This window comes from Felis catus, chromosome A2 (assembly GCF_018350175.1).
Source record: "Felis catus isolate Fca126 chromosome A2, F.catus_Fca126_mat1.0, whole genome shotgun sequence".
NCBI classification, from domain to species: domain Eukaryota; kingdom Metazoa; phylum Chordata; class Mammalia; order Carnivora; family Felidae; genus Felis; species Felis catus.
This window is the reverse complement of record NC_058369.1, coordinates 15,620,087-15,638,166: the sequence shown is the minus strand read 5'-3', so window position 1 is coordinate 15,638,166 and position 18,080 is coordinate 15,620,087. Positions and strand designations below refer to the sequence as shown.

The 18,080-nt window shown below is 55.5% G+C and overlaps 1 protein-coding gene across 1 annotated transcript in view; it reads left to right on the top strand.

Annotated features, from left to right (window-relative positions):
• Positions 1–206: 206 nt before the first annotated feature.
• SLC6A20 (solute carrier family 6 member 20) overlaps positions 207–18,080 on the top strand; it is a 36,935-nt gene continuing 19,061 nt past the window's right edge. The window contains exons 1-3 of the mRNA XM_023248037.2: positions 207–451; positions 15,871–16,011; positions 17,483–17,574. Coding sequence (XP_023103805.2) covers positions 331–451; positions 15,871–16,011; positions 17,483–17,574 — 354 coding nt within the window. The 5' untranslated portion in view covers positions 207–330. The remainder of the gene's footprint in view (positions 452–15,870; positions 16,012–17,482; positions 17,575–18,080) is intronic.

Here is an 18,080-nt window from a genome sequence, read left to right as displayed (position 1 = left end):
CCAGGAAACGACGGGTAGGTGGGCTGGGAGAACCCGACGGCTCCCAAGAGCCGCCGCGCAGCAACACACCCCGGGCGCCGCCCCCGTGCCGCGCAATCCCGGGCACCTTCCCGGCCGCGGCGGCCCCGGGCGGGGTGGGGCCCGCCGTCATCCATTTACCAGCCTCGCCCCTCGGCGGGCGCGCGTTAATGAGATTAGCAATTAAAAAGCGAGCGAGCCTGTGGCGGCGGCGGCGGCGGCGGCGGCGGCGGCGGGGCCACCACAGGGCCGAGCGGGCGGGACGCGCGCGGCAGCCGCGCTCCGAAGCAGCCCCGCGCCGAGCCCGCGGCCATGGAGAAGGCGCGGCCGCTGTGGGCCAACCCGTTGCAGTTCGTCTTTGCCTGCATCTCGTACGCCGTGGGCCTGGGCAACGTGTGGCGCTTCCCCTACCTGTGCCAGATGTACGGCGGAGGTGAGTGCGCCGGAGGGGGTGCGCGCCAGCCGGCGCTGGGCCCGTGCTCCCGGCCGGTAAACTGAGGCGCGCCGCTGCCCAGCTCTTCCCCCAGAGCCGCCCTCGTGGCGGGGGGGATGCTCTCTGCAACCCCCAGATCCCATCCCAGGGGCGGCCCAGCGCCTCACACCCTTGCTGAGAGCCCTAGGAGGGTCGGGGAGCGTTTTCTCCCTGGGGCAGTAGTCTGACTTCTGAGCAAGCCTTCCCTTTACCTGGGAACAGTGAGCAGGAAATTGGCTTGCTCGACAGAAACTCCTGACACCAGTTTTCAAATCAGAAGCGTATTCCCACCAGCGCGATTTGAAACTCCGGGTCAAAGGGTCTTGGGCCAGCTGTTTAAATCTTTTTGTTAAAGCATTGGTTTGGGTTTGGAACCGCAGGTGACAGGACAGGCAAGTCATTGCAGTTCTGTTGTTTCGGGTTTGGTTTGATTTTACAAGTGCTTCCTCTGACGCATCATGCACGCTCACCAGCTAGACCAACACACGCACCTCATTTTCCCTTAACGTTACAGAGCGCCGGGGACACCCTCGTGACATGCCACAGAGCCTCTATGCATGCGGTTGTCGCTTTGGAAAGCAGTGTGGCAAGAGGGGTTCAAGCCTCAGCATTGAACAGTTTTTCCTCCTCGGTTCCATTTCTAGAATTCTACCTGAAGGAAATGATCAGAGTTCTGACCGAGGGTGGAAGAAGGATGGTCTCGATCTTTTTTTTTTTTTTTTTTTTTACATTTTATTTATTTTTGAGAGAGAGAGAGACAGAGAGACAGAGACAGAGCACAAGTGGGGGAGGGGCAGAGAGAGAGGAAGACACAGAATCCGAAGCAAGCTCCAGGCTCCAAGCTGTCAGCACAGAGCCCGATGCTGGGCCCGAACCCATGAATCACAAGGTCGTGACCTGAGCCGAGGTCAGTTGCTTAACTGACTGAGCCACCCACGTGCCCCTGGTCTCCATCTTTTAATAAAAGTAAAATGTTGGAAACTTCCTAAGCCCGTGGGGCACCTGGGTGGCTCAGTCGGTTAAGCGGCCGACTTCAGCTCAGGTCAGGATCTCACGGTTTGTGGGTTTGAGCCCCGCATCGGGCTCTGTGCTGACAGCTCAGAGCCTGCTTGGGATTCTCTCTCTCTCTCTCTCTCTCTCTCTCTCTCTCTCACTCAAAAATAAATAAACTTAAAGAAGAAGAAGAAGAAAAGAAACTTCCTGAGCTGTCAACTAAAGGGGTTGGTTCAGTAAATTACGGAACATCCATGTAATGGTGTTCTTTGCAGCCACTAAGAAGGAGTTTTCAGAACTTTCGTGTAAGTTTTCTCCTGTCATATTCAGTGGAGGGAGGGGAAGTCAGAATCAAAACTGTGTAAAAGGGATGATCTCAATTATGTTGAAAAATATGCCAAGAAAAGAGACGAGGAAAAAAACACTCCAAAATATTAATAATAGTTATCTCAGAGTGCTTTTTCTCTGCTTTGTACTGTGTGTGTGCATGTGAGTGTGTGTGTGTGTGTGTGTGTGTGTGTGTGATGCCTTCTATAATCGGAAGTGTTTTTCACCATGAAGGACAATAAGAGATGTTAGACCAAAGGATTCACAAAACGTAACCCGTGTAAGAAGGACCAAGACGTAAAACACTGCTCCCCCTCCCCTTTCCCCACCAGCTCAAAAACAAAACAAAACAAAAACCCAAAACTTGACAAAAAGTCAATCCATGGAGTTGTTTGGTTTTTTTTTTTCTTTTTTACATAGCGAATCTTAACTCTCTGATTCCTTTTTTAAAATTTTTTAATGTTTACTTATTTATTTATTTTTAATTAAAACAACTTTTAAAACATTTTTAACATTTACTTTTTATTTTTGAGAGAGACAGAGCGTGAACAGGGGAGGGTCAGAGAGAGAGGGAGACACAGAATCCGAAGCAGGCTCCAGGCTCTGAGCCGTCAGCACAGAGCCCGACGCGGGGGCTCGAACTCACAGACCGCGAGATCGTGACCTGAGCCGAAGTCGGCCGCTCAAATGACTGAGCCACCCAGGTGCCCTTCTCTGATTCCTTTATTCATTTGAAGGACATAAATACATTATAATTCTTCGAAGGGCCTGTGTTGCCATGTGTTGTAACAGCTTCATAACTGACTTTTCAAAGAATTGTCAGCATGAGGTTTCCTCGTCCTGCTGTGCTCGGCACACCCAGCCATGAGACCTCTTTCCTGGCTGTGTGTTTTCCAGCCATCGGCCCAGGTGAGCCTTGCTGTCACATGACTGTTTAATTCCTTGTTAATAACAACACCGTCCCCTGAATCGTCTGCAGGTGACACAGGTAGGCTGGAGTAGTTCTGGAACAGAATATATGGAGGGAGTTGCTGGGGACACCTCAAGCCCTCCGGGACCCAGAAAAGGAGAGAAGAAGAAACCCTGGGGGCGCCTGGGTGGCTCAGTCGGTTGAGCCTCTGACTCTTGATTTCGGCTCAGGTCATGATCTCACGGTTCATGGGTTCGAGCCCCGTGTCGGGCTCTGTGCTGACAGTGCAGAGCAGAGCCTACTTGGGATTCTCTGCGTGTCCCTCTCCCTCTCTGCCCCTCTCTCGCTCGCCCTCTCTTTCTTTCAAAATAAATGAATAAATTTTAAAAAAAAAAGGGAAGAAGAAATAAATCCTGGGTCTGGTACATAGTGTATACTTGGGCTGGATGGGTGGATGGATAAATGCTGGCTGATGGATGGGCGGGCACGGAGGAGAGGACGGGTGGGTGGCCGGCTGGAGGCGTCCGAGGTGGGCAGGTACAGGCTGGGCCGGTGGCACCCCCTTTAGCATAAGTGTCTACAGAATAAAAGACGAAACAGCTTATCCGGGCACAGTTAGGACTTCGTCACCTGACACCGGCCCCTGTTTCCACCCCATCGTCTGCTACCCGTTCCTCTTCTAGTCCCGCCAACTATTCTGGACCACTTCTCTGTCCAGAGAATGGGCATTCCCTGCCTCTACACTTTGCACGAGGTTATTTCCTCCCCCTGGGAAGCCGCCGTTAGCCTGGAGCCCCCTTCCTCGGTCTCCCCCCAGCCCCACGCTGTGAAGCAGCCGGGTCAGAAGAGGCGCCGGTGAGTATTTGTTGGACGGATGAGCAAGCTCTGTTGGGAAAAGTGCAGGAGACGCGAGGTGGGGTTGCCGGTGGTTTTCCCCAAGCCTTGCCCTGCCCGGCAGTGTCACCTGCTGATAGGTGACATATGTGGCCCCAAATCCAGGCCGTTTGCAGACCCACTGTCTTCCCTAAAGCTAAAAGGGAAGCCAAGCACCTCATGAGAGCCTCCAGAGGAGCGTTTAACCTTCTAAATGACCCACCACCTCCCGCCAACAAAGAGCTTGTTTATAAACTACAGAGCCAGGCCGTGCCGAAATACTTCCCAGAATAAAACGGATTAGGGGTCCGTGCGCCCTTCCACGGGGCTGTGCCTGTGACCCGGAGGCTTGTTCCCGTCCTGCCCTTCCGAGCCAGGCCCAGCACGAGGAATGTTAATTCGGAAGATTACATTCCGGGTACCAACCCCCCGCCGTTCAGCGCCCAGGCGCTTGGCAGACGTAAAAGACAGCACAAAACCCCACCTTGAGCGAGTCCCCTGGCCTCGGCGACCGTGTCAGGGTGGGAGACCGTGTGGTTCCAGAACGGAATGCGCTGCGCACACCCGTGGGGAAACTAGATACCCCAGCGCCTGATTTGTACGTAAAGGCGCTCGAGTCGCGGAAGAAACGGGGACGCCTGAGAACAGTGGTGTGGCTGGTGGCAATGTGGACGTTTTTCCCCTAAGTCTTCTCTCTCTTATATTTGAACCGTGAAGAGGAAGAAATTGGAGGACACCTGCCTGTGTTGTGGTTGGATGACACCCAGACTGGATGTCCCACGTCCCCCCGAAGCCCCCCCTGCACCTCCCTTCCCTCCTCTCTGGTCCTTAGAGCTGTGCGTCTCCAACTGTAGCCTCCCTGGGGAGCCCCATAAACTGCAGGTCTGTGGCCCCTGCCCCCTGAGACCCTGACTCAGACCTGCGGTGAGGCAGGGACGGGATCTGCCTTTCTAACCAGCGCCTAAGGGGTACGGATGCTGCGGGGCCACGGAGCACAACTTGGACGAAGGTCAGGGTTGCTCCTGTGCCCCCCAGGGCCACCAGCTGCTGGGAGCCAGGTAGTGGGGTGCTGGGAAATGTTGATCAGCTGCCGGGGACGGGGTGGGGGGGAGAGGAGGGGAGGAAGTAAGACCTCAAGTGTAGCATTTGATGATAATCGCAGTGCAAACGCTCCCTCCAGGGCCGATTTCACACTGTGATGTCCCCACGTAAGGTCCCAGCAGGTGGCGGTGGCAGAGATGTGGGCAGCTGGCTCTCGTGCGTGAGCTGGCCCCAGCGGCCCCACGCGCCCCTGCAGCCGCAGCCCTCCAGGCCAGCGCCTGGTCTGGGACCGAGCCACACGTATGTGCACGCATGTGGGTGCCCGCGTGGGGCGGGAAGCTGAGTTTCAGGGCTTTGTCGTCTGTCAAACACATGAAGGTTCCAAGGTCGGCTCCCGAGGCTGGGTTCCGGCCGTGAGGCAGTGTGGTCAGCGAGTCCCTTGAGGAGCCACGTCTGGTGCCCGGGCTGGGGTTTCGGGACTCGGTGCCCCGGGAGACAGCAGCGTGCAAAGCGTTTCCGGCGGTCGGTGCTGTCACCCCCACTTAGAGGTGGGGGACAAGTCCAGACAAGAAAAGGGGGCTCCTGGAGGTGTAGCTGGGGCTCAGGCCACTCCTGCGTCCGAGCCAGGGCTCTCTCTAGGCCCCCCACGTCGGGGTCTCATCTTCTGATCCGAGCAGGCCAGGAGTGACTGTGGTAGATGGGAGTCCCAGGCCCGGACTCGCCGTGACTCAGGGCACTTTACTTTCCCGCACGGTCTGCTGTGACGCTCAACCACGGAGGGGGCCTGGCCCAGCACCTGCTGTCTGCAGTGTCCCCAGGGGAAGCCCTAGGGGCCATAGGTGGCTGTCAGGCCAACCCCCTCTGCGCCTCTGCCCTCCCCCCAAATGTCTGCTGCCCTCCCTCTGCTGGGCGTACCCTGTACTCCTCATCCTCTCCAGGAGACCTCCTCCTCCCTCAGTTAAAAGGGACTCTAAAGCCATGTCTTACCGTGCACAGCACCGTGGGCTCAGACACGGCTCACCCCCATCCCCCACGGTGGGGAGGAACAGCCAAGATACAGTGCCCACCTGCCCGTGGAGAAGCCTCAAACCCGTCTACACGTTAGCATGACCCGGGAGCTGTGAAACACGCCGACGTCTGTCCCTCCCCAGATCCTGATTGAGCCGGTCTCATGTGTGGCCTGAACATTAGTTTTAAAGCTCCCCAGGGGATCCTACTGTGCACAGGGATGAGAACCGCCGTCGTCTATCCTGTTCCAAACAGGAAGGAGAATAGAGAAGTACACGCTCAGCGATATAAACGTCCTAGGAATTAATTTCAGTCCTTCAACAAGTATTGAGCATCTGCTGCAGGCCAGGGACAAAGGTGGTCATCGCCCTTAAGGGGGCGGCACCGTGGAAATGGCCCTTCCACACGGGGGGCAGCAAGAGCTTCCACGGACGGTTCTTTGGGAGGCTTCACTGAAATGACTCGAGGAAGGACTCACTGCCCGAGAGAACCCAGGAAGGCTCCCGGCCGTGGTGGCATTTCATCTAGGCCTTGACAGAGGAGTCCGAGCTCATCAGGTAGATTTAGGGACAAAAACCTTCCAGGCAGAAGAAACCCCCGTGTGCCAAAGACACAGAAGGGTATGCATCCGAGGGGAATGGCTGGAAACTCTACGTGGCCCGGACGTATGGGGTGGGTGCCGGGGCAAAGGCGGGAGGGGAGAGGAGGAAGGCGAGGAAGGTTCCAGCATGAACCCAAACCAAAGAACCCTCAATAGCTTCGCTGGGAAGTTAGAACTTCCCTTGGGGAGCAGAACCAGGATCTCAGGTGGGGAGCGGTACCTTCAGAGCCATAGTTTACAGAGACGGGGCCAGGGGCCGGGGCCATGCTGGCACAGGGGGTGGGCAAGGAGGGGTGGGGGCAGACGAGCAAGCTTTAGACCAAGGCGTCAGGCAGGGTAAGGGCGGGGGGCGGGGGGTGGGGGGTGGGGGGTGGGTATTTTTCTTACTTGTGTCTTCCTTCTCCGTTTCCCGAAAGTTGACTGGTGTCGACTCCAAATAACAAACTTTTGGGGGAAAGCCAAGATGGAAGGGGTCAATGAGGAGGAGGAGAAGGCCTTGGGGTGGAGGGGCGCAGAGGATAGGACAGCGCTCCTCAAAATGTGGTCCCCACGCCAGCAGCTTCAGCCTCCCCTGGGGATGTGTGATCCGTGCCCCTTAAACTGAACACGTACACACCCCAAGAAGAAAAAAAAAAAAATCAGGTTGAAAAGTCCTCGTGTGGTTTGGTAGAGACCAAGGTGTGTAAGTAGGAAGAGGGCATGCGTCCGAGCAAACCTTCCCCTGAAAGTGGCTGCATCTCATTGTTTGGGTCTTTGTTGGTCTCAAAGGCCAGAGCGAGATTCGCGGACACAAACGTCATTCAGAGAGAGGATGTTCTCTTTGTCGTGAGCCTCTTGGGAGCAGCAAATAGATACGGCGCTGGCTGTGATAACTAGAAAAATAAGCAGCAACGTGTTCTAGAAGGACATACGCGCGCGTGTGTGTGTTGGGGGGGGGTCCCCAATGTGATACGTGCTCATGGTAGAACATTTGGAAAATTAGAGAAATATACAAAGAAAGAAAATACAAAACCGTCCCCAATTCCAGTACCCAAGGTCATGCCGTTACACTTTTTTTTTGGGGGGGGGGGGCTTAAAAAAAATTAAGAGCATGTTTTGTATGTAATTTAGTGTCTTGCTATTTCTTACCTCACCTCTGACCATCATTTCCAAAACCGTTCGATACTCTTTGAAGCTATGAACTTAAAACGGCTCCGTGCGGGTCCGTGGACATACGGAACAGCTTATGTACCCATTCTCCAGTGTGGAACTTCATCTCGCACGACTTGCAAGCTGTATGTCTAGGTGGGAAATACATTTGCATCAGTGGTGCCTCGGGACCGTATGGCTCCTAGCACGAAGGGGGAGAGGGCCAGCTAGAGACCCTCCCCCATGTCCTCTGCTGGTTACAAATGTCTTGAGCCTGCTCTTGACCCCCCCCGGAGGGTGCACCAGAGGTCTCTCTGGGAAGTAAGTACTTTTTGTAGATATCAGCCAACTTGTCCTTGTGAATGGCCGCTGGGGCTGCCCGACGCGGTGAAACCCCCACCTCAGGGGGGTGGGCTTCCCTGGCGAGAGGGACAGGCGTCCACCCTGCTAGAAAGGGCTGCTGTGTCCCCCGGGGTGCCTCTCTCCTCCCCCTGCCCGATTTTCCCTCGGATTCTGGGAGATGGGCATAAACTTCCCGCAGTTGGCCACTCTGTCAGGTCTAACTTCTCAGCTGCACGTGGGGCTGAACGACCGTCGTGTTCCGTGGGGCGAATCTTCCAGGCTGGAACACTCAGACCTGTGTCTCCAGACCTCCAGACAGCCCACCGTTTTTGCCCCCTGGTGCATAGGACACGAGAGCTCACAAAACTTAATTTTTTTTTTTTTTTTTAACCTGGGACTAGTGGGGCCTTTCAGGAACGCAGCCAGGGAAGCGTCCGGTAGAATTTGTTGCTGTTCCGGATCTGTCTTGGCAGCCTTCTGTCCTGCTTGGTTCTCCCTAGAGACACAGGAAGTGCTTGGGCCCGCCATCCGTGCCTCATCGCCCGTCCTTTCCACTTTCTCCTTTCTCCTTGAGCTACAGGGTAATTTCTAAAGGTTGTGGGGGTTTCTGTTGTTGTTGTTTGTTGGGTTTTTTTGTTTTGTTTTTGCTTGTTTTTTGTTGGTTTCTGCTTATTGCCTCCATTGGCTTCAAATTCACCTGCCGTATGTTTTTCATCTTCAGACATTTCTTCTTCTTAGATTATCCTTCATCGTCGTCCAATGCTGTTCCATAAACACGGGGTCCTCTTGGCTCTCCTAAGAGAAGGTACTAGAAATTTGCTAACACATTGCTTCTGTTTCTCATGGCAAATCAATTTCAGAGGAAGACAGTTGCTCTGATGCCTTAGAGTGGCCCTTGTATTTTGATCTACGGTGTATTATCGTAGGTGCAAAGGCTTCCTTCTGAGGGCTCAGCCTTTCTGAGGGAGGTGCAGGCCAATATAGACTTGCCCAAGGTCTATATTAATACAGCCACAAAATAAAGCGAGAGTTCAGAGGAATCTTGGATGAAATTTTAGCAACATGATGAACTGTACCAGGCCTGTCAACTCTCTCTGGTAATAGCTTCCCATATTGCCCACCCAAGTAGAACCACCATCAGAGAGCCACTTACCATCAAGCAGTCACTCAGCAAACACTTACTGACCCCCTACTCCATATCTGGCCCTGTTAGGGGCTGGAGATCCAACTGTGAGCCAGGCAGACCCCGTCTCTGTTCTGGGAAGCTGTTTAGGGAAGTAGGGGTGGAGAGAGCGGTAGACAGGGAGCAGGGACTGTGAGGGGGGCACCCCACTTACCTTTGGGTGACCTGCAAAGGTTTCCGGAGGAAGTGATGTGCGTGGAAGGTCTGGTGAGGCCTGAAGGATTCTGTCCTGCCTCCAACAAATATTCCCGGGGCTCTGCTCTCTGCCCAGTGCCGCTCTGTTCTGCACAGACCAGGGAGCAAGAACATCCGTGCTAAGGGGAGACAGACACCAACTAGTCAAAGTCACAGCAGAATTTCACGTGGGTAACTGCTCAGAAGGAAGGTCCAGCGGGGTGAGGGGTTGAAGGCTCACTGTGGCGTGGGGACTGTTGTCCCTGAGGCAGACCAGGAAGGCCCCTCTGAGGAAGGCTGAGGGAACAGCCAGGGCGAGCGTGCAGAGGCCGGCCCCACAGGAAGGGCCCCGTGGCCCCGTGGCTGCAGCGGCGTGAGGGAGGCCACCAGCCCCGTGCCGCAGAGGCCAGTGCAGGTGTTATTCTAGGTGTGAGGAGAAGCCAAAGACGGTTTGCCCAAGTGGGAGGGCAGGGGGCTTCTCTGACAATAAGCTGTCGCGGGCAGCTGTAGAGCGGACGCGAGAAAACCACCAAGAGGACCGCGGCCGAGACATCATGGCGGGTGCTGGGGAGTTGGCCGCGAGCAAGAGTTCTCCAGGCTCAGAACTGTCTTTATATCCTCGGAATATGTGTCCTCAGTGACTGTAAACATCCACCTCACCCAGAGTGATGCAGACGCACACGGGGCCGGGCCACCCGCTTGTTGTGACCCATCTCGGCTCAACAGGCCACCCTAGAACTTAAGGACTTAGAAGGAAGGATGGAATTAGAAAGTCGCCGAGCGGCAACCAACATGGAGACTGTTGTTCCCGGCAAGATTCCAGCTAAATCTAGAGGGCACAGGTCTGGTGGGCAATAGGATGGCTACCTCATCTCAGAATATCTCCCGGCAAGACACGGAATCGTTTCTAAGGGGCACACAGGAACTTTCCCCAGAGATACGTGGCAGACCCCACCTTGGCCAAGTGAGCAAAGTAAACCTGGCCGGGAAAGGGGCGAAGCAGCATCACGTGCCTCTGGACAAAGACCCAGATCGCTTCAGGGTTCCTGCCAAGACCCAAAGCGAGGGACGTTCCACAGAATAACTGGCTAGTAGCGTCCAACAAGTCAAGGTCATGAGACACAAAGCCTGGGAGGCCGTCCCGTCGAAGCTGACAGACGAGATGTGACCTTAGGTGCCATGCGTGATGGCGAGACCGGAGGGAGGGCAGGGGTGGGGTCGTTGGTCAAATTCCAATAGGGGTGGGGGGGAGTAGAGGCTGAAACAGTGAATTCTTTCTCACAGTTCTGTGGGTGCCTGGGAAGTTCTCTGCCGGCTTCATCGGGCCTGGCTCTCATGGTGGCATCCACTGGCGGCTGGAAAGCCCTCACACGTGTGCGCTTGGTGCTGAGTTGGATGGGCCCTCGGTTCTCCTCCAGTGGGGCTTTTCATCCCCGGGTCCCCTGGACCGGCTTCCAAACGTGTCAGCCTCAGGGCACGCACTCCAAGAGGTGGTGGTGAGGCTGTAGGGCGTCCTGAGGCCCAGGCTCTGGAACCATCACGGCGTCCTTTCCCCCACATCCTGTTGGACAGAGCTGGTCCCAAGAGCAGCCCAGATTCACGGGCGGGGGAGACAGGAATCCGTTCACAGGAGCAGCTTCAGGGAATGTGCGGGCATATTGAATCTCTCACAACGTGCCCCATCCAGACACACGGGAGTGAAGGCCTTTCCCTGATGATAGGGTCTCCTCATGCTAAGGCAGTGTCAGAGGTTTTATTTCATAAAATTTAATTTAATTTAATTTAATTTAATTTAATTTAATGTAGTAAGCTTCACACCCAGTGCAGAGCCCAACACAGGGCTTGAACTCACAACCCTGAGATCAAGAGTCGGACGCTTAACCGACTGAGCCACCCAGGTGCCCCTCAGAGGTCTTACATCAAAGGAGCATGGGGAGCACTCCAGTGGGAAGAGGGTTGGTTAGTGGGCTCGTTTTCCAACTGATCACAAAACTGATTTTTCTCTTAGCGAGATATATTTACGTGCGGAAAAATACTTTTGTTGGTGTAGTTTTATGAATTTTGATGAATGTATGGTTGTATTCCCACCACCCAGTAACACCCCTTACTGTCAGCCCTCCCATTCCCAAGGGCCCGCGGCCACAGGTCTGTTTTCTGTCCCCCCAGGCTTGCCTTTTCCAGAATGTCACATAAATGGAGTCATACAGCCTGTAGCCTTTTTTTCTTTTTTTAACATTTATTTATTTTTGAGACAGAGACAGAGCATGAACAGGGGAAGGTCAGAGAGAGGGAGACACAGAATCCGAAACAGGCTCCAGGCTCCGAGCTGTCAGCACAGAGCCCAACACGGGGCTCGAACTCACGGACCGCGAGATCATGACCTGAGCCGAGGTCGGCCGCTTAACCGACTGAGCCACCCAGGCGCCCCAGTCTGTAGCCTTTTGAATCTGGCATCTTTAACACGGCATCATGCTTCTCAGAGTCTCCGATGTTGTTGCGGGAATTAGTAGTCTGTCCCAGAATTTACTTATCCGCTGGCCCGCTGGATGCCAATTAAGTTGTTTCCGGTTTCCGACGACTCTGAAGGGAGCTGCTGTAAACATTCCCATACAGGTTTTTTGTGTGAGTGTACGTTGTCATTTTTCTAGAATAAACACGCTGGAGTCAACTCGCTGAGCTGTAGGGTCGGTGAGTGCTTAGCCTCACAAGAAACTGCCAAACCGCTTCCCAGAGTGTCTACACCATTTTGCATTCCACTAGCGACGCGCGGGTGGGTTCGCCCCGGGGCCTCGCCAGCACTTTGTGCTTTCAGCCTTTCTTACTTTAGCCGGTTCATCCCAAGAGGTATGTGGTGGCGTCTCATTTGGTTGACATTTGCTCGTTTTCAGGATACAAGCTGGTGTTGAGCATCTTTTCGTGGGCTAATTTGCCATGCGTGTATTTTTTTTGTACTTTTTTTTTTTTAATTTTTTTTTCAACGTTTTTTATTTATTTTTGGGACAGAGAGAGACAGAGCATGAACGGGGGAGGGGCAGAGAGAGAGGGAGACACAGAATCGGAAACAGGCTCCAGGCTCCAAGCCATCAGCCCAGAGCTTGACGCGGGGCTCGAACTCACGGACCACGAGATCGTGACCTGGCTGAAGTCGGACGCTTAACCGACTGGGCCACCCAGGCGCCCCTTTTGTACCTTTTTTGAACGGGTTTCTTTTTTTCTTTTTCATCATTGTCGAGTTTTGAGAGTCCTTTATAAATTCTAGGCACCAAGTCTTTTCCAGACACGTGTTTTGCAGAAGGCCCCCCCCAGCCTCTTAGCTTGCCTTTTTCACTTTCTTAACCGTGCCTTTCACGGAACACAGTTTTCAAATGAGATCTAACTCATCAATACTTTTCTTTCATAGACAGTGCTTTCGACGTGGTATCCAAGAGATCTTTGCCTCGCCTTACGGTCAGAGGGATGTTCTCCTGGGCTATCTTCTAGAAGCTTTATAGTTTTGAGCTGTGCACGTAGGTCTGTGATCCATTTTGAGATTTGGGGGAGGAGGTATAAAATGGGAGATGGGGGTGGAGATTCGTTTTTTTTTCTGCGTGTGGGTGTTCAGTTGTTCTGACATCACCCGTTAAGAAAATAGTTGCTGGGGCGCCTGGGTGGCTCAGTCGGTTAAGCGTCCGACTTCCGCTCGGGTCACGATCTCGCGGTCCGTGAGTTCGAGCCCCGCGTCGGGCTCTGGGCTGATGGCTCAGAGCCTGGAGCCTGCTTCCGATTCTGTGTCTCCCTCTCTCTCTGCCCCTCTCCAGTTCATGCTCTGTCTCTCTGTCCCAAAAATAAATAAACATTAAAAAAAAAAAAGAAAATAGTGGCTGAGCAAATTCGCTGGGATCGTGCGTTTGGATACTTGGAGGATGGATAATGGAAATGACTGATGGGCAGGCCTCAAGAGCCCCCATGCTACCACCTGGGCACGGGCCTTGGATTTCCAGCTTCCCGTGGGCACTGGGCCATCAGCCCGGCCCTGTCAAAGACCTTGCCAGGCCTCCTGTGGTTACTGTTTAACGCCTTGGGGGAAAATGAGCTTTTTCTTAGAACCACTGAGGGTTTGAATGTTGCTGGGTTTGTAGGTGGCAGCCCCCTTCCAGTCCAAGAGCAGCCGGCCTCTTGGACTCTCTGCTGCTGAGAGGCACCTGGTAAGACGTCCAAACACGTTTCCCTGGGGCAGGTAGGGGGCGGGGCCTGGCAGTCATCAGAACAGAGTCCAGAAGTGAGAGGGTAGCGCTTGTCGTAGGCCCCCGTGTGAGCAGGGAGGACGAGGCTGGGAATGTGAGGCCCGGTGGTCCCATGCGCACGGCCGTGGCTTTCTCTCCACGGTGGGAGCTGACTCTGCCTGATCTCTGCGTGGCCCTGGTGCCAGCCACTCTCCTTCTGGGATCTCTGTCCCGAGGAGAGAACCGAACACGTGGACCAAGCTTGGTCCCACTGCTCTGTTGAGGATGGCAGGGACCCGGGGCACCTGGGTGGCTCAGTCGGTTAAGCGACCGATTTCAGCTCAGGTCATGATCTCACGGTTCAGGAGTTCAAGCCCCGCGTCGGGCTCTGTGCTGACAGCTCGGAGCCTGGAGCCTGCTTCGGATTCTGTGTCTCCCTCTCTCTCTGGTCTTTCCCCGCTCAGGCTCTGTCTCTCTCTCCTTCAAAAATAAATAAAAACATTAAAAAAAATTTTTTTTTACATGATAGCAGGGACCTAGCTACAGCCCAGTGTCCGAGGACCAATGAAATGAATCTGGGTGTGTTTTCCAAGTGGGATGACGTACAGCTACACGAGGGTGACACAAATGGTCGTGTTGTGGTCGGGGGAGGAAAGCAGGCTCTGGGGCAACACGTAAGCACGACGGAGGCATTTTCGTAAATATTCGATGTTCACGGAAGCATACGTATTTCATTCTTTACCTGAACACTTTTGGAACCAGTTCCTTCTGTAACCTGCCCTTAATCCCTGCAGCTGTAATGTCAGGGTTTTATTTTAATCAGGAGTCCTGCCCTCTTCTCCTCTGGGACCTTTTCCCGGGTTCTCTGCCAAGTTGCTGGGAGCAGGGGGGAGGGATGAGCAGGACTTCAGGGAAGGAGGGGCGGGGCTCACAGGAGAAGCTTTGGACAGGGCTGTGCAGGGCAGGGGTGTGGGGAGCCCCCAGCAGGCTGCCCGCCTCTGTCCAGGTGCCAGCAGTGGGGAGGGCTTCCATAGTCCATCCACACCCCCTGGCTCCGTACTATCACCACAGGCTCTTATCTGCAGACGGCCCCGAGGAACCGGTGGGTTTGCGTTAGCCATAGTACTCTTTATTAAAACAAAACGTTAAGCTGAGGGCCACTGTGTAAAACAGATACACATACAGTGGAGGTGCTCTGTAAAAGGAGATGGTGGCCTAGGCTCTGTCTGTTGAGGACCGCTTGTCTCCCCATGCGTAGACACCAAGCCCCTGCCTCTGCCATTGGTTGCTACCACAGAAGATGGAATAGGGTTTCTGGCAGAGGGGCTGGGGCAGCTGAGGCATTGAGGGAGGCACTCAAGGGGCTTGGGACAATGGCAGTTTACTACTCAGGATGGAAGTATTTAAAGTTTTTAACTAGCAAGTCTGCATGTTATCACAGATGGATGAATGGCTGGATGGAGAAAGAGAAAGATAGAAAGGATAGAAGGATGGATGGATGGATGGATGGGTGGGTGGATGGATGGGTAGATGGATGGATGGATGGTTGGATGGTGAATGGATGGATGGATGGTTGGATGGTGGGTGGATGGTTGAATGGGTGGGTGGGTGGGTGGGTGGATGGATGGTTGGGTGGTGGATGGATGCTTGGATGGGTGGATGGATGGATGGATGGATGGGTGGGTAGATGGATGGATGGATGGATGGTTGGTTGGATGGATGGGTGAATGGGTGGATGGATGGGTGGGTGGGTGGGTGGATGGGTAAATGGGTAGATAGATGGGTGGGTAAGTGGATGGGTGGATGGATACTTGGATAGCTGGATGGATGGTTGGATGGTGGGTGGGTGGTTGAATGGGTGCATGGGTAGGTGGATAGATGGATGGGTGGGTGGGTGGGTGGGAGGATGGATGGGTGAATGGGTGGATGCATGAGTGGGTGGGTGGGTGGGTGGGTAGATGGATGCTTGGATAGGTGGATGGTTGGATGGGTGGGTGGATGGATGGATGGATGGATGGTTGGTTGGATGGATGGGTGGCTGGGTGGATGATGGATGGATGGATGGTGGGTGGGTGGTTGAATGGGTGGGTGGATGGATGGATGGATGGTTGGTTGGATGGATGAGTGACTGGGTGGATGGATGGATGGTTGGATGGTGGGTGGGTGGTTGAATGGGTGCGTGGGTGGGTGGATGAATGGATGGTTGGTTGGCTGGATGGATGGGTGGCTGGGTGGCTGGATGGATGGATGGTTGGATGGTGGGTGGATGGGTGGGTGGATGGATGGATGCTTGGATGGGTGGCTGAATGGATGGATGCTTGGATGGGTGGATGGATGAATAGAAGAAAATGGATAGGTGATGTACGAGCGAGGGGAATGAAAGAACAGTGGGCTGTGGAAAAGGTGGGAGAGAGTGAGGGCAGAAGGATGGAGGATGAGTGGAGATGTGGGAGGATGAGTGGGTGGAAAGGTAGAAAGATGAATGGACAAGTGGAAAGACGGAAGGAACGGAGGGAGGGTGGATGTGCATGGAGGTCAGGTGGGCTCCGGAGTTAAACTCATCGGTGATGGCCTGGTGTTGGCTCTGGACACCCGCAGGTAGTTTCCTGGTGCCCTACATCATCATGCTTGTTGTAGAGGGCATGCCCCTCCTGTACCTGGAGCTGGCAGTGGGCCAGCGCATGCGGCAGGGCAGCATCGGTGCCTGGAGGACCATCAGCCCCTACCTTGGTGGTGTTGGTAAGTGGGCACTCTCCTGGATCCTGGACAGCAGGGGGTGTGGGTGGGAGCCCGTTGGCTGGCAGGGCAGCCGGAGCAAGGGGCGAGCGCAAGGCCCAAGAGAGAGCGCGGGGGGCGGGGGGGGGTGCCGCGGGATGTCAGCCAACGGGGGCTGGATCCCTTACCCGCAGGTTGGTGACGAAGGGGGGGAGGCACACCCTCTGGGGGGCCGATACCACACTGCTTCTCTTCCGTGAGCCTCAGCTGGCTCTTCTGTAAAAGGAAATAGCTGCCCAGCCAAGGAGCTGCAACTCAGTCTCCCAGCAGCTACCGCTCTGGGAGCTCTAACTGCTCCTTGCTAATGATTAATGGCTCCTTCTCGTGAGCACCTACTACGTGCCGGGTGCCAGCCTGTATGATACCTGCACACGAGCTCGTGTTATCTTTGTTGCACCACCGAGGGCCCGTGGGGTGGCCCGTTAATGTCTCCAGTGCGGGGAAGCAGAGGGGGACATGGGTGGCGCGCTGGGTGCGCTGTGCCTCCCGGGTCCCCTGGTGCGTCCCCGGCGCCTCTCGGCGATGGCTAGTTAACCCGCCCTGCACAACCCTCACGTTCCAGGGCTGCCTGTGGGCGGGAGGAACTTTGGCCAGCCCTTGGCCACAGTCTCTTCTGCTCAGCCCTCCCGCCTCCAGCCAGGTAGGCAGGGAAGCAGAGCGGTGTTTCAGGAGCAAGGAGGGTGTATGCTTGGCATGGCATGTAGTCTCGGAGGCAGAAGAAGTGTGTCCGTGGCCTCGGGCATCATCTCTGAACCCGAACTGCCTCCTCATCGCGAAGGGCTGTTACTTTTTAACAAGGAGGTGTGTGGTTTTACGATCCGCCCGAGTAATCAATCACAGAGGGCTTCTCAGAGGTGGCATTTGCTGCCTAATAGGAAAGATACCGGACGTGTGTGCCAAGCAGGGGCGCTGGTGAATGTTTAACGGCCAGCTCTCGGGGTGGGTGGGGGAGGGGAGGCCTGTTTGCGGCATCCCCTGATACCCGTGGTGTAAACACTTCCGCCCCGGCCAATTTCAGACGGCCAACGAGATGTCCCCGAGGGTGGGGGTGGGCGGAGATGCGCACGGTGGCTCTGGGTTGACGGGGGGGGGGGGGGGGGCGGCCCGGTGTGGGCTCCAGGCCCCTCCACTCCAGACACCCCTCCACGTACCCCCGTCCCCGGCCACTGCGAGGCAGGGTTTGGCACAAGTGACTCAGCGTCAGGGAAGCCAAGGGGGGAGCACCTGTGACGTCAAGCATCAGGGTGGCACTTGTCAATGACAGCCTGCCTCTCATGCTAAGTTTGCTTTTTTAATGCCTTTTTATTATGTATTTTTGAGAGAGAGAGAGAGAGAGAGAGAGAGAGAGAGAGAAACAGAGACAGAGGGTGAGCCGGGGAGGGGCAGAGAGAGAGGCGGACGCGGGAGTCCTCAGCGCGCGTCTGCCCCCTCCCAGGCCTCGCCAGCGTGGTGGTGTCCTTCTTTCTCTCCACGTACTACAATATCATCAACGCCTGGGCCTTCTGGTACCTCTTCCACTCCTTCCAGGTGAGCGAGCCCGTGCCCGAGCGGGCGCGGGGAGCGGGGCAGGGAGAGGAGAGAGCAAGGCCACGCCCCGAGGCGGGGGGTGGGGTGGGGTGGGGGGGGGACAGGGGTGAGGATGGGGGGGCGGCGGCCTCAGGGGCTGGGGGAGGCTGAGCACCCCACGCGAGCGGAGGGCTCCCGAGCCAGGCATCCACGGGACCCTGCCATTGTGTGTGTGTGTGTGTGCGCGCGTGTGTGCGCGTTTCTGGGGAGCGGGTTTCTGGCTTGCGTCACATTCTGAAAGATGTGACGATGTGACGACCCCCCCCCCAAAGTATGAAGCACCACCAGATGCTCCAGGGGAGGATGTGTGGATGGAGAGAGCCACCAACCCAGTAAGAGCGGGAGGACTTGCCCTGCCACGCCCCTCACCCCCACTCATGCCCCCTTCCCCTCCTCCTCCCCCTTCCAGCTCTGGTCGCTTGTCCTCCCAGCCTCCTGGCTCCAGCCGGAGCCCCCACATTTATTTC